Source organism: Bubalus bubalis, chromosome 5, assembly GCF_019923935.1.
Source record: "Bubalus bubalis isolate 160015118507 breed Murrah chromosome 5, NDDB_SH_1, whole genome shotgun sequence".
Taxonomy (NCBI): domain Eukaryota; kingdom Metazoa; phylum Chordata; class Mammalia; order Artiodactyla; family Bovidae; genus Bubalus; species Bubalus bubalis.
In genome coordinates, this window is record NC_059161.1 from 114952355 (window position 1) to 114974376 (window position 22022).

At 45.6% G+C, this 22022-nt stretch overlaps 1 protein-coding gene across 4 annotated transcripts in view; it reads left to right on the forward strand.

Moving 5' to 3' along the window:
• OPCML (opioid binding protein/cell adhesion molecule like) overlaps nt 1-22022 on the forward strand; it is a 1072271-nt gene that overhangs the window by 817745 nt on the left and 232504 nt on the right. For all 4 annotated transcript variants that reach the window (XM_025287319.3, XM_025287318.3, XM_025287321.3 and 1 more), the window contains one exon: nt 1636-1868. In XM_025287319.3, coding sequence (XP_025143104.1) covers nt 1636-1868 — 233 coding nt within the window. The remainder of the gene's footprint in view (nt 1-1635; nt 1869-22022) is intronic.

The following is a 22022-nucleotide window of genomic DNA, read 5'->3' on the forward strand; positions in this document are numbered from 1 at the left end:
TCACTTATATTTTATATATTCTTCTCATATATATATTGTTTTTTAGATTCTCTTCCCTTATACGTTATTACAAAATGCTGAGTAGAGTGCACTGTGCTCCACAGTAGGCCCTTGTTGTTTACCTGTTTTATATATAGTAGTTTGTGTATGTTAATCCCAAACTCCTAATCTATCCCCCCTCTTGCCCTTTGGTAACCTTAAGTTTGTTTTATGTGTCTGAGACTCTGCTTCTGTTTTGTAACTAAAATCGTTTGTACCATTCTTTAAGATTCCACATGTAAGTGTATCACATGGTATTTTTCATTCTCTGTCTAACTTATTTCACTCAGTATGATCATCTCTAGGTCCAGCCATGTTGCTGCAAAGGGCAGTACTTCATTTTGTGGCTTAATAGTGGTGATGGTGGTGGTGGTGGTTTAGTCACTAAGTTGTGTCCAACTCTTATGACCCCATGGACTGTAGCCACCAGACTCCTCTGTCCATGAGATTATCCCAGCAAGAATACTGGAGTTCCTCCTCCAGAGGAACTTTCTGACCCAGGGATCGAACCCACATCTCCTGTGTTTCCTGCATTGACAGGTAGATTCTTTACCACTGAGCCACCAGAGAAGCCCAGCTGAGTAGCATTGTATTGTATACACACCACATCTTTACCGACACTTACGTTGCTTCCAAGTCTCAGCTATTGTAAACAGTGCTGCTATGAATGTAGGGGTTCATGTATCTTTTCAAATTATGGTTTTCTCCAGATATATGCCCAGGAGTGGGATTGCAGGATCATATGGTAACTCAGTTCTCCATATAATTTATACTAGTTTACATCCCCACCAATAGTCACAGCCTCCAACTGTTGGGAAGGGTAGGTGAGTGTATGTGAGGTAGAGATCAGCTTCTTACCTTGGTGATCTTGGTGACGACCAGCTGATATCAATTGTATTGTTCTCAGGGGTAGGCCAGGGGCATGTGAACAGGAGGAAGAATTCTGCTTGGCCACTTTCTCCTTCCCTCTCCTGAAGTCTGAAGAGAGAGCCTTATTTCTACCTCCAGACTGTTGGCTTTCTACAGCAAATTTCAAGATCCGTGTTATAAACTGTGCCTGCAGGGCTTGGGGCAGCTTCGGGTACAGGCGACGACATTGCAGGGGGTGGGTATGGAGGTGAAGGTGTCCCATTTTTGACTTAACAACAAGTGAAGCATTTGCCATACAGATTAGCTGTGATCTGTTTGAAATACCGATGCACTTTCTCTCCCCTCTGGCCCTGGGCCACTTTTCCCACAAGGTGGTAAATGCGCTCGAGAAATGTAAACTAATTTTCATATAAGCCTAAGGGGAAAAATAGGATAGAAAGCAAATATACAGCAAAGATATTCACATAATATGTTTCAAAATCACATAGAAATGATTTTGTAGCATCAGGTCTTCAGGATGATTCAGGCCACTGTTGCCCTCTATTTAAGTTTTATCAATAATTGATCCCTTTTAACACTGGGTTATGTTATTTCATTTACTCCTGGAACAACAACAGCTGCATTTATAATAGAATCTCTTAACACTCTCTCCCTCTCCTCCCTCCCTCTCCCCACTCTTTCCCTTTCCCCTTTCTTCCCCCCTCCCCTCCCCACTCTCACTCACAGGTGTACCATAGATGATCGGGTCACCCGGGTGGCCTGGCTGAACCGCAGCACCATCCTCTATGCCGGGAATGACAAGTGGTCCATAGACCCTCGTGTGATCATCCTGGTAAACACGCCAACCCAGTACAGCATCATGATCCAGAACGTGGATGTGTACGACGAGGGCCCCTATACCTGCTCTGTGCAGACGGACAACCACCCCAAGACCTCCCGCGTCCACCTCATCGTGCAGGGTGAGTTGATTGGACAGGGTGCTGATGTTCCCGTCAGCGATGCAGAGGGCACATGATCTCACCCTGTGCTTCCACCTCCTGTAGAAAGACACAAAAAGCCATTCCTCTGCAGAATCCAGAGACTGAGTGTGTCCTGGATCCCTTCCACCTGTAGGTGTCTTGACTAAGTGCTGAGGATCTTCACAGAGCTTCTCAGGTTTATCTCTGGTCCTTCTGTTCTCATTCATAGGTTGTTTGGTATTGTTGAGTTGGTTGAGCTTTCTGGAGTTGGACAAGATATAGAAATATAATATATCATATGTTAGTTACTTAGCACTCTGGAGTTAGGGCAAGATACTTTAGGAAATTGATTGTACTACTCTCTGTGCCTGTTATTTTTCAGAGGCTTAGCTCATGATAAAAGGTTAATAATATTGATGTAAAATCATATGATGTATGGCTGTTCTTGCATAGCTGATGGTTACGTGTGATCTGGAAAGGAGTTCTCAGTGTTGTTTGGCATTGCTGTTGTGTCTGTCTACACCATTTTAGCCCCACAGTGGAGCTGAGGTCAAGAGGGATATTAGTCAAAATGTCTCTAGGTCTACATTGGAAATAAATTTATATAATTAAAAGGGGGCTCCCTAACTTCCTCTCCTGTTCTCCTTTAAAAATCTGAATTAATATAACCCATGCATAGTACTTAAGAGTTTTCCATTTGAATTTTACTTTGTTGGAGAAAAATGGGGTTGAAAAAATATCAGAATCTCAAAAATCAACTATTCAATATTAAGAATTAAAAACTCACGCAGAGAGCAGCCATAAGCTTTGGGGAAGCATCGTAAGGCAGCCCTACAGATGAGCTTATGATGAGCTATCCCCTGCCAACACCCCCGTGACTGTGCAAAGCAATTTCCGTCAGGTATCTATTCATGGTGCCAAAGAGGTACTGAGCAGACCAGCCCCCAGCCCCCAGTGACACAGCCTCCCTCCACCAAAGGGTGGAGTCTTCTCAGCATCTCCTACACCAACATCTTGGAGCCATGCACTGAGCTCAGAAGGAAGAATGTATGTGACTTAGCATCAGTAAGTGCCTTTAATCAGATCCCATCTGCAGTCAGCTTAATGGATTTTTTTCAGGTTGTGATTTGTGTGCGGCATTCTTGCTTAGCTAGTATGTATTCCCTCATTCCTGCCTTTCTAAAATATATAATTTTGCTCATTTCGGTTGGTTTCATGGGGAGTTTGAGTAGCGGGTAAAGTCTTTTCATGCTTCAGTCATGTATAAAATTTCAAGGGGACCATTCTTTTCTTCTGGCTGGAGATCTTTGCTAGTGGGCCATCTGGGCTCTGACTCCACAGGCTTTGATAGTGGCCTGAGCATTGCCGGGGCTCTGTCTGCTCCCGGCAGGCCCTGGGCTGACGTAGCACTTGAAGCTTTGCCTCCATTCAGCCTCCAAACCTTTCTCTGACCCACGTCCCCCTAGACGCCCACATCTGATGACACACAAGGACACCTATGCTCCTTGCTGTGTCTCTTCTCCATCCACATCCGACCAGTGGTATGGCTTGGGATGATCATGTCTCGGGAGCTACAAGGCAGCCTGCCATCTGGAGATAAAGACAAGTACCACGTCTGATGCCTCTCCTCTGGTGAGGCCCTCCCCAGGATCAGTCATCTGAGATGAGTGGGGATATCTGCAGAAAACAAGAAAGTGTGAACTCTCACCACCCGCCTGCCACCTGGGCTTGGTTCCAGAGCAGCTGAAATTCTCAGCCTAGGAAGTGACGCCTCCATGGCACCTCTGTGGCCTTGACAGCAAAGTTATCTACAAATTCAGGAAACTCGGCGCTGAAATAAAAAAGAACTGTCAGGCACTATACGGAAACAGACTCAAACAGAACAAGACTCTCGCTTTCCAGGAAAGAAGACAGATTGTACAAGCATGTCAAAGTCAACAAAGGCCGTAAAGGGCTCGTGGCTCAGAGCTGCAGGGATAATACTGTATAAGAAGCTTGGAAGCAGTTCCTGGGGCTGGATGTGGAAACCAGTGCGGTCTCTCCATGGGCCTCAGGGTCCTGGGTCATAAAGAGTCTGGGAAGAAGCAGCAAGCAGAGCAATAGAGTCCTTCATCCCAGAGGTCACTTTCTCAAGTCTCCACAATTCAGGCCAAGTGACTTCTGTAGCCCCTATGACATTCAACTCAGAGATCAGGAGGGCGGAGGAGGAAGGGAAATGCCTCCTCTCGGAAATCTTAGCAGACTGGGCTTCACATTCATGGAGAAGCTAAACAAAGGTATCTAGGGAGCTGCCTCCTCCTCCATCTTGGTGAACAATGGCTGGCTTGTCTTCCTTTGGGGACCATTGAGTTTCCAGCAGGTGAAAGCAGAGACCCCATGGCTTAATTAGAAGGAAGCCCAGGAGTCTCTCCCTTCCCAGCAGCAGTCGGCTTTCGTCCAGCCTATAGATTAATTTTTCAGACTTAGTGTTAGTTCAGGTTAGATAAAGATAATGAAAGTTTCCTAATCCTCTTAAAGAAGATTTATCTGACCGAGTAGAAAGCTTTTGGAATACAATAAGGCATGTATAAAACTGAGGCCTAATCTTGCCTTTAATTTCCAACTGCTGATGGGTATTGATTTTGCAATGAGAAAAACTGAGAAATTTCCGAGCTGCAACTTGTCCATATATATATGGTATTTATTTATCTCCTGTCCATTTGAGAGTATTAGAATCTCATCACCTCTAGCAGACAAGTGCCATGAGCCAAAGGGCGATCCCGTGGGCTCTGGGCTTTGCTGTTCCCTCCTCCTGCAAAGTGGAGTAACTGAGAGATGCTGTATCACTAAACTCGAAGTCTGTCTGTCCCTGTTTTATAAGGTGGCCTCTCCACATATCTGATGGGATTGATTTCCAAGTCCTTCTCTTTAAGGCAAGAAGCTGCATTTATTAAAAGAATATCACTGGTCCGCGAGATACATCTTGACCACCTTGAAGGGATAACTTCAAGGCACCACGTGATGGTGTGTGACAGTATAGCTGAGACTGTGCGCCTGGTGTATGATGCTCAGTCTGAGACTGCGTACCCAAGCATTAAGGGAATTCAGAGCACGGGGCTCAGACAGCCAGGGTGGGAAAACCTATCCGGCAGCCCTGTGTGGGATGGGGTGAGGAATGCTCCTCTTGTGATGAGAAGCTGAAGGGCACAGTGATCAGGTCAGGCTGATCACTCAAGCTGTGAGGAGAGTAGGCTGTGGGTCTCTCTGTAGGAATGGAGAAGGTTCCTTCAGGAGACATCATCCAAGGGAAATTGCAAGGGTTAATCCCAAGGCTTGAAAGAGGAAGAATTAAAAAGATATCACCTCCCTTTTAGAGTCTGGGGAAATGTTAGATGGTCTTGCTAGTAACTTTGGAGTTAGGCTCCTCAGCCACTGGGAAAGGAAGGTGTTAGGGTTGTGAGCTGTAGGAATAAAGAAAACACAGACGTTACATAGGAGTTACAGAACTAAGAAACGGGTATAATGTAAGACAAGAAGGGTATGTTTGAGATTCATCATAAATTTACTAGCATGAGAGTAGGTATGTTTTGTGAGATTAACTCTTCCTACTAGAGAACAGTGGGACTTTCCAGATGGCTCAATGATAAAGAATCTGCCTGCCAGCGCAGGAGACTCGGGAGATGCAGGTTCAGTCCCTCAGTCGGGAAGGTCCTCTAGAGGAGGAAATGGCAACCCACTCCAATATTCTTTCTGGGAGAATCCCATGGACAGAAGAGCCTGGTGGCTGAAGTACATAGTGTTGCCGAGAGTCAGACACGACTGAGAGACTGAGTGTGCCCTAAAGAACAGCAGGCATAGCACACGGTTTGGGGCATTCTAGGCTTTCAGCAAATGTTTGTAAAATGGACAAAGGACAGATTGATGCAGCAGATGAAATGGCAGAAGAAGGCAGTGATCCTGAAGTCCCTGCAAGCAGATAGGGGCAGGCAGGGAATAGTCAGGCTGTCCAGATGACTCAGAGTGGACAGTGATTGGAAAGAGGTCCTTGGAGGGATGAGGTCACCAAGGTGACAAGCCAAGAGACATGTTCTAACAAGCATCAGATGAGTTCTGTGAGCTTAGTACTTTACAGCGCTGGTCACAATCTTTGCCTCATTTGACCCTCACAACAAGCCCTGGGAGACATCAGGGCAGCAACTGTTATCTCCGTTTTGCAAATTAGATCACTGCAGCTTATGAAGTTTAAGAGACCAGCCAGGGTCCCCTGTGAGTCAGCAGAGGAGCAGGTCTGAACCTCGACCACTTGGCTCCACAATCAGTGTCTCTCCAGCACCTGCCACTCCCTCCACTGGCAACCGCATCTAAGTGATTTCTCTAACCTAGATCCATGGGGACTTACCAGTTCTCCTTTCTTTCCCCCTCTTTTTCCTGCTACTGATGTTTCACTGTACAAACAGAAACTGGGGACAGAGCTCAAAAAGGAAAATGAGAGGGAAGGAGCAGGATTGGGATGCTAGAGCCATAAAAGATGGAGAGGCTGAAAGACAAAGAAAATGATAATTAATTTACCATTAGCTCATCCCTCCAGGGATATATGTTCTAAATGGTACCTCTTTACCCTGTGTAAGTGCTGAGAATGCTGGCCCCTTAGAGGATCCAGAATCCAGTTGTCATTCTGACTGTCACAAACTCGTCAGCATCCTGGACCGTGTGGACATCCTCCTGTTGCAGTTTCTGTCACTGCCAGGGATCCATAGATAGGAAAATCTGGTGCATCTTTGCTCCTTGGATGTTGGTATCTCTGTCTGCTCTCCTGGCTAGTTCAAAAATCTGTTGACTGCCAGACACTTGCTTTCACGGATCAAACTCCTTTTGCTAAACCCAATTTTAGGCAAAGGGCTAGAAATGATGAATTGTGTTAACAAGTCTGTGCAGTTTCTATATCTGCAAAGACTCTGGGGCTTTGAGCCTGGAGTCAATTCAGGTGAGACTGTGTGGTACCCAAGTTTAGTTCAGCAGGGAAAGAAGTCTGATTCTCCACCCAGTCTGGTCATATGTTCCACTGGGTGTCAGCCAGTCCCTGCACAGGGCACATGAGTGTAAACTGATCTCAGCTGATCCTCGTAAACTCCCTGCAGAGTTCAGACCATACTCACATCTCACAGATAAGGAAACCAAGGCTCAGAAGGAGACAAAACTTGCCCAAAGATGATGGAGCTACTAAATGCTCTCAGTTCCCTCTGCTAGGCTTGTCTTTAGGTGAAAGCTCTCAACATACACACAGTGAATGTCCTCTGCATGCATGATCTCTTTTGACTAGTCTTTTTTCTTTAATTTAATTTTATTTTATTTTTAATTTAAATTTATTTATTTTCACTGGAGGCTGACTAATTTACAATATTGTATTGGTTTTGCCATACATCAACATGAATCCGCCATGGGTGTACAGAAGCCTTGGGAGACCGAACAGGAAGTCTCCACATTCCAAGGAAAAAAACCTGAGATTCAGAGTTGATTTCTCCAAGTTATACTGGCTAGCCAGTGTCAAAGCAGCCCAAATGCCAGTTGTTTTTCGTTTTGTTTTGTTTTTATTAAAGTAGATTTGATTTACAATATTGTCTTAGGTTTAGGTGTACAGTGAAGTTGTTTAGTTATATATGTATGTATATACATATATGTGTACATATATATATGTATATGTACATATATATATCTTATGTACATATATATGTTTAGATTATATTTATATTTTGTAGACTATTTCCCTTATAGGTTATTAAAAATATTGAGTATAGTTCCCTGTGGTGCTAAATAGGTCCTTACTGATTATATATTTTACAGACAACAGTATGTATATGTTAATCACAAACTCCTAATTTACTCCTCCCTTTCCCCTTTGGTAACCATAAGTTTGTTTTCTATGTCTGTGGGTCGATTTCCATTCTGTATGTAAGTTCACTTGTATCATTTTTTTAAGATTCCACATATAAGAGATATCATATATTTGTCTCTGTCTTACTTAGTATGGAGAATTTCTAGGTTCATCCCTGTTGCTGCAAAAGGCATTATTTCATTCTTTTTATGGCTGAGCAATATTCTGTTATATATCTATCCATCCATCTGCTGATGGACATTTAGGTTGCTTCTTTATCTTGACTATTGTGAATAGTGCTGCAATGAAGGAATTTAAATTCTAGACCAAGTGTTGGGTTCACATGCCAGATTGCTAACTCATAGCTAAGTAGAAGTGCAGGTAAATGTTACTATTTGTGAGAAAGATATAGCAGTTCTGAGGTGGTATGGAGAGGGGTGGCTCCTCAGGAGGCCATTGTGGGGTGGAATGGTCCTGGCTGAGGCTTGTCATGGTGGATGGGGGCCAGGCACCCAGTGGACCATCTCCAAAAAGCGAGCGGGGCACACCTGTCCAGGGGTGCCTACTTTCCGCCAGGGCCTACCTATTTCCAACTCTTCCTTTGTTACTCACCTCTTTTTCTCCTCTATTTTCCCCTTTTGTCCGAAATATTATTTAAATAGTCATTTAAATTAACATGCATAATTGTGGGCCTAAAGAAAAGCGGGCAGTCAACCTGAAATCTATTTAATTTATTCGGCCTGTATTTTAAATTATAATCACACTTGCTCTTTACAGAGGCAGAGTGGGAATGTGGAAAAGAACAAGACCAGGCATTAAAAAAACTCCCTCCTCAGCCTGAGCTCTGCTCCTCTGTGTCCCTGGCATGTTCCCTTCCTGGCTTCTTATCCCAGGTGAAGAAGACAAGTGAATGTAAATGATTTCCTCCAGGTATATGTATGCACACCTTAACCTTACTCCTGTGTGTGTGTTAACAGATATATATGAAAGACATCCTTTTCTTTCCTGCTTTACCTGATATTTGTAAACCCCCAAACACATCAAATGTTGAATATATGCTCGATTCCTAATTTCAGGGTTGGGTAAACCAAGAAAGCAATTACAACTTAGAAGAATCAGGACTGAAATTGGTGCCTGCAGCAGGCCGTCTGTCCCCAGCAGAGGGAGGCACTTGATGAGTTGTCCTTCACAAGGAGGATGTCCCGTGCAGGTCCCTCCAGCTCTGGCCTCAGGGCTGGAATGAGACTCACACTCACAGTCTCTGCAGCTGTCCTGTCCCTTCCCTCACGTTGTGTTATGCAGACATCTGTTGGAATTAGACACATCTCATGGCTGAAACCGGAGAAGGCAATGGCAACCTACTCCAGTACTCTTGCCTGGAAAATTCCATGGATGGAGGAGCCTGGAGGGCTGCAGTCCATGGGGTCACTAAGAGTCAGACACGACTGAGCGACTTCACTTTCACTTTTCACTTTCATGCATTGGAGAAGGAAATGGGAACCCACTCTAGTATTCTTGCCTGGAGAATCCCAGGGAAAGAGGAGCCTAGTGGGCTGCTATCTATGGGGTCCCACAAAGTCAGACACGACTGAAGCAACTTAGCAGCAGCAGCAGCAGCAGCATGGCTGAAACAGAATCAGTGGTCATCTCCACTCAATCTTCTACATTATCACGTCTTTCCTGACGTCATGCGTAGTTGCTGCCAACACAGTACAAAACAGTAAAAAAAAAAAAAGATTTCTCATTTTATCAAGTCTCTACTTCCCCTGTTGTGAGGAGGAATATGGGACTATGTCCAGCTCTGCTTAGAAACTAAAATGATAACATACACAGTTTTTCAGATTTCGTAATTGCTTCTTTTGTGGCCCATGGAATTCCATCCTCCTCTTCATGAAATATGCAGGTCCAGCCTCCTGCTAGCCTGGGTCTGGAGACTATATGCTCAGTTCCTCTAGTAACACTCATGATCTTTATAGGAGCAGGAAGAGCTAGGATTTCCCAAGTTGAATGAGACCAAGGCAGAGTCTGATTCTGGATGAACACAAGTCAGGGCTGGAGATAGTTTGAGCTTGTCTGCCAAGAGGGCAATAGTTCCGTGTGGGAGCCCCTGGCTTCAGCTGGGTCCATCCAAGTGTGTGAGCCGGTTTGGAGCGCACTGCAGAGACTCTGTGATCCAAGATGGTGCTGCCAGTCCTGGCACGTGGTTTGGGGACACATACAGGAGCCAGGAAGAGAAGTGGCAGGATCCAGAGCTACCATTTGCTTATTTGCAGTGGAACTGAACAGAGTATCATGAAGTCTGCCCTCAGAATTGTCACTGATATGGCGATGTGGGAGAAAATGAAAATGCCCGTTATGTTCTAGTTACTTTGCATGGTGATTTCAGCGGATGTCGCTAGCTCAAGCAAATATGAAGAGGTCTTTCCTGTTGCTGTCAGCAGGGGAAGCAGCGGCACTTTAGAAGGAACCTTAGTAAATATTCATCAATTCTCGTCATAGTTGAAAGTTCATCAGGACCCTTCTATAGTCAGGATCCCACCTAAGATTTCAGACTTCACTACCACAGGGTTAGTCAAAAATAGCCTAGCAACAGAGCCATCTGTGAATTTAGAATGGCGATATTTTCCTACGCGCAGCATGTGGACCCATATTTGAAGACTCTTACTCCTAACCAGAAGCCTAGTTCCGAGCCTCTCATTACCAAGTTTTACCGGAAACACAGTGTCTGAGCAACAATACCTCTCTACTGCACTTTTTCCTGCTTTGGCTTCTCATCAAGGTAGCAAAAAGTCTTTGACTGTTTTCTCTCTACTCATTCTCTTCACTCATCATTCTTCTCTGGAGGTTGAGAAATTGAAGAACAATAGAAACAAAGTAAAACAATCCCAGGAAAAGCAGTCAAAGATATGCCTTTGAATAATTAGAAACCACGGCTGTCATGTCTGAGTACCAAGCATGACGGTCACTTCACAGACAGGATCCAATTCTGTTTCCCAGTTAACCCAAGCAGGCCGGATGCATTTTCCTAATTTTTTGAATGAGGAAACTGAGGCTCAGAGAGTCTGCGAGTCAAGAGCTGAGAAGACCTGTGATTTGAGCTCTGCTTCATCTGTAGCGAAACCGGCACCTAACCTCTCTGTGGAACCTCCTCTGGGTTCCCTCCCTTTTCAATAAGTCTCAGACCAGACTGACTCCCTTGTTCATTTGCAAGGCACATGCTTGCTTTGCCAGGTTATCTCCATTTATAGAATCTCAGTCTCGTATCTCTGCAGTCAGGATCTATCCTCCTTAAACCTCTCTCTCTTCTACCTTATGAATCTTAGTGATTATGACTTCTTCCTTGGAGTTAATATCATTGCCACTGAAATCTACATTTCTATTTCTTAATTTCTTCCTTGTTCTAGCCTCTTATTTCTGATTCTTTCCTGAACTCTCTAAAGTGGGTACCCCTAGGTATCTTCATGTGCCCTACCCTGGACTTCTCTTCTCACTCCAAAACCTCTTCCTCCTCTTTTAATTCAAATTTCTATTCACCAACACACCATCCTTCTATAAAACCTTGGCTTCGGTGCTGACTTTCTCTCTCTCTTGATTAGCCATCAAAACAGATGTCATGTCCAATAAAGTCATTCTCTTCCTTCCTGTTCGTTCCCACAACCACAGCCACCAAAGTGCAGCATCTTACCCTCCAGTGACTTTTCACTGTCACGTCCTAATTGCTACCCCACCCTCAGTCTCTGCCTCTTTATAATTCATTTTAACACCGTTGTCTAAATATTCCTGGTGCGCACATCTGATCGTGTCACTTCCCCCTGCTAGCAATTTTAATGACTCCCTATTGACAATGCAATCAAGTCAAAACCTCTTACATCACTTTTCCAAGTGCTAAACAATTCAGGAGCAGACCTCCTTTCTCAGTCTTACTTTCTATTGCTCAGTTTTTATATCCTACACACAACTTAGCCAAACTTGTCCTTGTTAAACCTCCGCCCCTAGTGCCTTGTATTGATTTTCATTTCTCAAACAACTTATCTGTCTTGAATGCACTTTTCTCTGAATGTCTAAGTTCTCCAGACCCTGTAGAGCAGGACTATCCAGTGGACCTTTCTGTGCTGATGAAAATGTCCTGCATTGTCCAACATGGCAGCTATTAGACACTTTGAGAACAGGGGGCTGTTGAGAACTTGAGGTGTGGCTAGTGAATGTTCAGTATTATTTCATATTAAAAAACTTAATTAAAAATAGTCATACATGTTAGTGGCTGTCATATTGAACAGTGCAATTTTAGAGTTGCTAAGTCCCCAAAGCCAAAGGCCATCTCTGTAATTCCAAACCTTACCTGCACTTGCCTATGGTCCCTGAAACTTCCCATTTCCTACTTCAGCTGCTGGTGGGCCTAACTCTTTTCCCCTCCTAGATTTTTCCTTGAAAGCAAGAGCCAGAGTTGGCTCTCTCATTTTTGATATAGTCAAAACTTAGGGATTGCAATCTGAATTGGCAGGACCATATAGATAACTCTTCAACAAATTTATATTGTGTTAGTAATCCATGAAAATAGGGCATCCTAGGTGATCAAGTGGTAAAGAATTTGCCCGCAATACAGGAGACACAGGTTTAATTCCTGGGTTGGGAAGATCCCCTGGAGGAGGGCATGGCAACCCACTCCAGCATTTTTGCCTGGAGAATCCCATGGACAGAGGAGCCTGGCGGGCTGGAGTTCTTGGGGTCACAAAGAATTGGATAAGACTGAGTGACTGAGCGTGCGTGCGCGGACACACACACACACACACACACACACACACCACAAAAACATATCAATGAGCTTGGATTAATTACCTTCTCCTCATGCTCAGGATAGATTGCTGTATAGTTAAGCATCAAAAACATTTATTTCTACTGAATAGGGAAGTTATTAGTGAAACTGTTTTAAAAATTCCATAATTTAGAACTTCAGGGGAAAAATGTGACACGGACACTCTTTTTAGTGATATTAGAAATCATCCCAAACAAGAGGGCCCAGAGGGCAGCCCTGGCAGGCGGAGTTGGAAGGCACCTCTCCCCACCATCCTGCAGCAATCTGCTGGTGGAGTGAATGCCGCATGCTGATTGGCCAGCAAGTACACATTAATGACCAGTTAGCAACTGTGTTCAGGTCAATTAATTTATATTTGTATTTTGCAAGTGAAAGTTGCCCTGTTAGATTATTGATTCTTTGTCCCTGTATTCAATTTGTTTTTAATTGCACCATTGCTGGGCCAGACCCTCCCTCCTGGCAGACTGGCAATAAATCCGCCACCATCTCAACAATCAACAATAAATGTGTCTCTTCATGTCATTATTAATATGCCTCTTGGATGGGTTTGTTACTACGGCTCACAGTTTGTAAGAGCCGGATGGCACACCGCCAGGAGAATTCCTTTTCCCAAGGGCTATTTTGTCGTGATAGGATTGATGTTCTCAGGCCTGTGTGTGTCTGAGAAAAGGGGCCTGGGATTTAATTTAATATAGCTGGAATGTGAGCTCCCTAATCCTCCCCTTATCATAAACAGCTTTAGAAGAAGATTCTGTTGGAAGAGAGATTTTTACCCTCTCTTCCATTTCTTCCTCTTTCCTTCTCTCTCTTTTTTTTTTTTCTTTTTCTTTTCGAGCTTCTTAATTCCTTCTTAATTTCTGCTCAGATAGATGCTTTTCCCCTCTCAAAAACAACATAACAGCTACCTGTGTGATCTAAAATCCCCAGATAAGGGAGCCATGTGTCCCCCAGAAATTGGAGTTTTATTACTGGTTGATTGTTAGTTGGAAGCAGAGGGGAGTTCCCTGTGCTTGATGAGTGAATGGTGATTAACAGAGCTGCAGAAAAGTGGCTCTCATAATGTCACCTTAATTGAGGTCAGTATTGAAAAAGAATACGAAGGAAATGGCTACCCAGTGCAGTACTCTTGCCTGGAGAATTCCATGGAAAGAGGAGCCTGGAGGGCTACAGTCCATGGGGTCACAAAGAGTCAAACACAACTGAGGAACTAACACTTTATTTCACTTTCTTGAAGAGATAATCATAAATTCCTGTGTTGTTATTGGCTTTTTCAGTTATTAGAATTTTTCAGGGGGAAGCATAGATTTTAAGTGAATGTATAGGTTGGCACAAGAGACCCTCTGTCTACACCAAAGGAGGTATCTAAATGGAACTGCCTACTGTATAAGAGCTTGGCCATGGCCAGAGATCTTGGAACCATCCAAATGTTGGCCATTTGCAAGGCACAAGTAGCTTCAAGATGAATTTTGGCATCCCTTCCTCAAATACAAGGGCTTCCCAGGTGGCTCAATGGTAAAGAATCTGTCAGCCAACGCAGGAAACGCAAGCTCAATCCCCAGGTCAGGAAGATCCCCTGGAGAAGGAAATGGCAACTCACTCCAGTAATGCTTACCTGGAAAATCCCATGGACAGGGGAGCTTGATGGGCTATAGTCCATAGGAGTTGCAAAGAGTTGGACACGACTTAGTGACTAACCAACAACAATAGCCCTCAGATACAGGATGAACAGTCAATGTTTGGTTCAGGATAGAGATTTTCATATTCAGTTTACTGTGAACAATGCCCATGCACAGAACTTCTTGGTGCAAAGCTCTCCAGTTCAGGTCAAACTGGGCTTGTTGAAAAGAGGGGGCAGGAGGGCAGGGTGACACCTGCTGTTTCTCTTGATGGGCATCTAAGTGGCCCAAGGAAGTGGGAGTCAGGGGATGGGGCCTCAGGCTGCGATGGTTTAGAAGAGAAGGGGCAAGGGGAAGCTGGGAGAAGACCTGGAGATGCCTGCAGAGGGCCACGGGTACAGAGAGAGGATGCTAAGGGAGGCAAGGGAGTAGAGGAGGTGGGGAGGGGTGGAGAGAAAGAGAACGAGGAGACTGGAGAGACCAACCCAGGGCTCAGCACACTGCAGACACCTCCCCAGGGAACATGGGGAACCATGTCCAGTGCTAGAACCTTCTCTAGCACAAGCACTTCCGTGCCTAGATGCCCTGGGTTCTCTCCGCCAGTGGCCCCTCTCCACTGCTCCCCTGCTGCTTTGTTGCATCTCGGTCAGCGTGGCCTCCTGAGAGGCAGGGAGACTAGATGCAGGCACTGTGTGGAACGCAGGCTCAGAAAGTCTCTGAGCCACGCTCTCCCATCTTCCTCCACACTGGTGAGAACTGATCACATCTCTGCCGACTCACAGCCGGGCTTGTGTTTCCAACATGCTGTAATATCCAGGCTAATCCAACAGAAAAGGCAGTGTCACTGATAAGCAAAGCCTTAATTCAAACACATACAGAACAAAGTGCACTTACCAAGCTGCTTCTCAATAAGAGGCAAGAAAAATTCAACTCTTGGTTTGACTACTTGCTCCGTGATCTTAAATGAGTTACTTAATCAGGCTAAGTTTCAGGGTCTTCATTTTAAATTTGGGGAAATAAAGCCTGCCCTTGCCTTCCTTCTTCTTAGGGTTGTTCTACATTAAGTGGACAGAAACATGGACAGGGGCTTCCCAGGCGGCTCAGTGGGTGAAGAATCGCCTGACAAAGCAGGAGATGCAGGGGATGCAGGTTCGATCCCTGCATCTGGAAGATCCCTTGGAGGAGGGCATGGCAACCCACTCTAGTATTCTTGCCTGGAATAGTCCGTCGGCAGAGGAGCCTGGCCGGCTACAGTCCATGGCATCACAAAGGAGTCAGACATAACTTAGCACCTAAACAACAACTCTATCATAGCTCCTGTGCAACTTTTAAAACGATTTGTTTTAGACTGTTAGGATAATTAACCTACCTTCTGAGTTTGCAAGACTGGTGTTATGCTAGGGTGATTCATTAATACTTAGAAGTCTGAACCCTCTACTCATCCTTACACAGTCTTGTCACATTAAAATATAGCTACTGACCCCTTACATTTTAATAAATTATGCTGGGTTTTATGGATAATAATGGAAGGCATTATTCCTTCTGAATATATCTGAATGTGTGCAATATTCTTATTTTTGAAGTCTGGTGTCTCTCTTATTATTTTTATTTTTTTAATTAATTTTTATTGGAGTATAGTTGCTTTACAACATGCTCTGTGGTGACCTAAATGGGAAGGAAATCCAAAATAGAGGAGATATATGTATACATATAACTGATTTATTTTGCTGTGCGATAGGAACTAACACAGAAATTTAAAGCAATTGTCATTCTTGTTATTTTTAAGTATTCTTCTCTTAACTATTTTATATTGTTGTCATAATTTTATAGTCTCATGTCCAAAAGGTACTTCTGAATAAAACATCTACAATTAGGCTTATTGAAAGAGAATTAAGAAGTAGACAACTTTGAGTCAAAGAAGAAATAGCACAAAATCATCATCAAAGGTTCTGTTCTCTTTAAGAACCTTCCATCTGACATAAATATGCAAAACTTAAAGATATTTCTAAAACCCATGTGGCTCAGACGGTAAAGGATCTGCCTGCAATGCAGGAGACACAGGTTCGATCTCTAGGTCAGGAAAAATCCCCTGGAGAAGGGTATGGCTACCCATTCCAGCATTCTTCCCTGGAGAATCCCGTGGACAGAGGAGCCTGGTGGGCCAAGGCCATGGGGTCACAAGAGTCAGATACAACTGAGCGACTAACACCAGCACTATATACCAAAAGGCATAGCTTCATTTCTGATGAATTATCCTTATTGCTCTCACATCCAAAATAAAGTAAGAGAAGTCTATGCTTGCGTCTCAATAGGAAAAAGAAAAAAATGTCTGGCTGCTGTGCACACGTCCCCACGTGCCCACTTTAAACACCCCACCAACGGGAGTGTGAATCGAGGGGCCTGCGCCCTGGCTGTGGCTAATCCAGAGCACCGACAACTCACAGCAGAATCAGAGAGCACAGAATAGCTACTTGAGGAATAAAGCTTCTCAGCCCTTGGTTCTGCAGCAGCAGGGTGGAAAGTGAGGGGACAGGAAAATCAAAGTCCCTTTAAAAAAAGTGATCACGCATGGAGGCAAAATGTCCCCACAGCAGGAAAGAAAGTGGAAAACACACCAAATCAATCACCTTCAAAATAAGGCTTACAGTCTTCTGCTGCATAAGATGTAGGTGGGGAGGGGAGAGTGAGCCCGGCAGCTTGAAAAGTCTTTTATTAAACTGCATGCCGGTTGCCCTGGCGCAGACAGGAAAACGCAATTAAGGTCAGGCCATTAAGAAGCTGCCCAAGGATGGCGCTGAGAAAGGACAGGAGGAGGCCTACAGGAGCCCAGGAAACTCACTCTGAAAAAGCGCCAGGCGGGGAGAAGGACCTGGGAAGGGACGGCCCTGAACGAAGGCCCAGTGACATGCGGAGGGAAAGCAGAGGGGAATCCATGCTTCTCAGGGCCCCTGGAATGGCCCGGGCATTTCTCCCAGTCCTGTCTTCCCTTGGCCCCGTTTGGGATAATGTGTCCCCGTGGGACATTCACGGTCAGGAGGGTGGTCAAAGGGCAGGCACGGCATCACGTGGGTTTCACTCTGGCCCCTGGTCACCCTTCCTCTCCTAGACACATTCAGGTTCACGTCTACCTGCTGACCCAGAAGAGCAGGTGTGGAGCCCAGGTAAGACTCACATCCACCCCACCCCCACCTCTGCTCCATCTGCGGGACCAGGCTGAGCTGAACGAATCCGCTCATGAGGAGCCTGACCTCCCATTGGAAGCTCCCGAGACACGTGTGCTTGAGAGTTGTCTCTGGTTTGGGGATTTGCTGGCTGTGAGGTGTGGCTGGCTGGTCACAGAAAGCACCAGGAGATGGTGACAGGCCCTGCTCCCTCCTTCTCAGACCAACCCCGGCACACCCCCATGCCTGCACTGTTGCAAGGCCTCCCCTACAAAGACCTGCAGGTGTTATTCCAGGAGCTCAGATCTTCCAAGGGTCACACTGCCCCGATGTCGCTCTGTGACACTGTGCCAACACCTCTGGTCACACATCTGATTTCCCCACCAAGATACAAACACCGTGAGGTCGGAGACCAGATTTCCACCTCTCTGTGGACAGAACCGTTTGAACAGGGCCTAACGTGGGTTAGATGCTAAAGATGTTTATTAAATGTGTCTGGTGTGTAATGAACAATCAATAAGTATTAAATGAGAAGATGATGGAAATATTCAGAGGAGGGGAACAAGTGGATGTTGGCATGTGTGTTCCCAAATCAACCCCAAGCTTACACTGGACACATATAGCCATGAGTATGGTGCTGACCAGCACTTCTTCCTTCCTCGAGGGGCAGAGGATGAATTCCTGAGTCAAGAGTGGGCGACGCAGTGTTTGTCTGCACAGCAGCCTGGCCGCTGTCTCTTGTACTGATGCTGGGCTACAGGGTCCTTCCTGCCTCCCCCAGGCACCATCCCCACAATGCTCTCAGTCCCTTTCCCTTTAGAGGAGCCTAAAGCCTTTAGGTGGCCTCGAAAAGGCTCAGGGTTTGCAGGGTGCCCACAGCGCCCAGGCTCCAGATCTTTCTATCCCAGGCCTTTCTGACTCCATCTGCTGCTGCAGGAGCCTGGGGAGCCATGACCGGGCCACGAGAGCAGGTTCCTGGAAGCTTTCTAGCAGAAAAAACATCAGCTGCAAAGTGCCCCGTGTGGCCTCAGCGAGAGGGGTTTTATAGACTTCTCTGATGTTAGGAAGGCGAAAACCATTTCCAGGTGTAATGTAATTTGGAACATGCTCCCATTTTCTTCAGAAGCTATTGCCCTGAAGTGGTTTTCTGTCTCCGGCCGTGAATGTTTCCGGAGCTGCAGCTATGTGACTCAAAGCCATCTCAGCACTGGCTGAGTAGGGTTTGTCGCTGAGTCATTTCTCGCCTCTTTCCACCAGGGCCCTGCTAACATCTCCTGTCCTGACTTTGTTGCTATTATTGTACAGTCACTCAGTTGTGTCTGATTCTTGTGACCCATGGACTGTAGTCGCCCGGCTCCTCTGTCCATGGAATTCTCCAGAAAAGAATACTGGAGTGAGTTGCCATGTCCTTCTCCAGGGGATCTTCCAGACCGAGGGATCAAACCTATGTCTCCTGCATTGACAGGTGGATTCTTTACCACTGAGCCATCTGGGAAGCCCTGTCTTTACTTTACTGCATCCTAAAGTGTCCTATATCCCTCTTCCTCTTCAGCTTCTTCTGTCCTGCCCCCTCCAGCCCCAGATTGGCCCCTCACCCACCTCCAGCATCAGGGAAGGCCTGAGGGCAGCCATGTTGCCAGTACATCACCATACGTTTACATCTGGTTGGCCTGCAGACAGGTTGATTATGCAAAGTTCTCTCGGCAGTGGAAGATTCTGCTTGAATTCTGGAACTTTCGATTACACAGAGCACAGCTGGGAATGAAAGGGCGCAGCCCCTGCTCTCCCTCAGAGGAGGGCGTGAATGTGGTGGATTTGGAGAGATTGATGGACCAAATGTCAGCAGGTCAAGGCCAAGGACAGAATTTATCCACCCAGACCCTGGCCTCGCCATGTGTGCCTCTCCCTGGGTGTCACACCTTGCCCAAAGTTCAGAGAAAAGGCAGAAAGTGTGCCCTCTGGCCAGCTGAGACATTCTCAGCTTCTTCCTTTATATAAATTTAGCAGGTCTGTTTGCTGAAAGAAGTTCTTAGGCCACCAGCCTGGCTTTTCATCAGGTGTCGAATGCTGTACTCTGAGGCCCTAGTCCATTCTATTTCTTCTGAGCCAGGTAGGGCCCTGAAGTAGGGCCAGGTTGCCAGATTCCGTTTGTATAAAATAACCCCATGGGTATAAGAGCACTGTGTGGTGAGTCCAAAGATCTGGAAGACATGTCACTGTCCATGATTTATACTCTGAGGCACCGGGTCAACCTCCCTGGATCTGGTTCTCAGTCTATAAAGTAAGCAAGCAGAAGTGGACGGTCTCGGAAGTTCATTCCCACTCTAAAATTCTAGAGTTTTGTTTTAGGCGTTATGGACTTCGTGTATGTCTTTTTCCTCCTTCTACAGATGATTTTATATTGTAGTCTGCCCATTGTTTCATTTGTTCACACACTGAATATTTAACACCGACTGTGTGAAACTGTGTTCCGTGACAAGTCTTGAGGACCACACCTGTATTAGGCACTTTGCTTCAGAGGATAACACAGATCTGCCTTTTGTAGAGTTATATCTACACTTCCTCCCACTGTGCTCTAAGCCCTGGGGGAAGAGATGGCTTGTGCCAAGCTGAGAGCCTGTCATGTGCGATGGGGATGCTAACACACAACAACGTTTGCAGAACAGAGTTAACACAAACCCCACTTTCATTCTAAAGTTTGCCCTACTTTCGTATTTTTTTTTAATGGAAAAAGAGGACACTGACAAGGAAGAAGAGTCACTCTTAAATTATGGAGTTTCCCTTTTCATTAATTAAAGGAACACTCTGGGGAATGGTGCAGCAGGTGAATGGTTGACCTACTGGTCCATCTTACCCTAAACATTCTAAGATATTCCAGGTGGGTTTTATCTCCTGGATAGCAAACAACGGCTTCTTAAAAAATCAGTTAAACTACTTCATCATTTGTTGAATGTCAGTTATATCCGTGATGTGTTAGGAATTATGAGGAGAAGACATGTTCAGGGAAGGTTTCATTCTTGAGGGGAGACAAAATATACCCTCATGAACCAACTAGAGACAACTGTTTACACTGAGCACTCGGGAAAGCGTACTTAGGTTTGGCCGGCTGTGCTTTGCCAGCAGACTGACATGATATTTTCTCTGGGCTGTCGTGGGGGCACCTCCAAGTCAATGTGTCCGGAATTGAACTCACGTCCATCATGCACCTGCTTCTCTGCTCTTGGGGTTTGGCATCACTGTTCGTCTAGTTCCCTGAACCAGAGCCATGAGCATCCTTCTAGAGGCCTCTGTCCTCAGCCCCTGTAGCAAACAGGACAGCCTTAGTCTCCTGGAGCTGCTGCACAAAATAGCACAGGTGGAGGGTTAAATGATCGACACTCATTGTCACACAGTCTGGAGGCTGCAAGTCTGAGCTCAAGGTGCCAGCAGGGCTGGTTTCTGGCGAGAGAGCTCCCTTTCTGGCTGCAGCAAATGGCCTTCCACCTGTGTCCTCACATGGCCCCTGTGTGTGCGTACGCGTAGAGCAAGCTCTCGTGTCCCTTCCTCTTCTTATAAGGACACTGGTCCTCTCAGGTCAGGGCCCCATACAGACAACCTCGTTTAACCTTAACTACGCCCTTAAAGGCCCCAACTCCAAACAGTCATTGGAGGTAGGAGCTAGGATTTCAACACATGAAGGGGGGAGCACATAATTAATTCCATTGCAGATACCAGCTGAGGTAACCAGCTTCTCAGAGCTCAAGAGCTCAGTGGCTTAACACAATAAAATGGTGCTGCTTGTTCAGAAATTCCAGTTACCTGGGAGCAGAGGGAGGGCAGCTGCAGGTTCCAGGGCATCCTTCAAGGCTAACGCTTGGCGGAGACTCTGCCCCCTTAAGAACATAGTGACAGTGTCGCCTCTGGCACAGATGTCTAGGCTGCCTGGAGAGGGGTAAAGACGGGCATAAACAGGTGAGGATTTGTTAGAGGAAGGGCTTGTATTTGTTTGTGTGTGTGTTTGTTGTATGGTCCGGGCTTCATGGAAGTATGCACAGCACTTCTACTCATTTCTGTTCCTCTGGCTGGAAACATGGTCCAGCTGTGTGTCCAAGAAGAGAAGGGTAGATGTTGAGTAGCTAGCCCATCTCTGTGGGACCAAACCCATTCACCAGTCACCAAAAGTACGTCTTAGATCTAGTCACCTCCTTCCACTTCTACTAGCCAATAATCTAGGACAACACACCATTGTCACTCACTTGAATTACTACAAAAGCCTAGTAAGGTTTATATCCACATTGTCCTTCAACTTTTTAAGAGTATTAGATATAAGAAAGAATGTAATATTTTAACCATTTTAAAGTCTGTAATTCAGAGGCACTAAGCCCGCTCACAATGTCATGCAACCATCACCACTATCAGCCTCTAGAACATTTTAATCATCCCTAATTCTGGACCCATTAAGCAAGAATTCTTCATCCCTTCCTCCCCACTGGACCCTGGATACCCCTCCACATCTGCCCCGCTTCATGCTCCGTTGCCCGTGCAGCCACAATGATCTCCTAAGAGAGTCTAATCATCAACACGCTTGCACGTGCACTCTGTAGACTTACCTGACTGTCCACTGTTTGAAGCAAGATTACAAACATCCCTGAGGTGGCCCACATTCCCTGAGAGCTCTGACCCTTCCCTGCCTCCCTTTGGAGCTGATCTGTAAACTTCCTGGACCACTGAGCA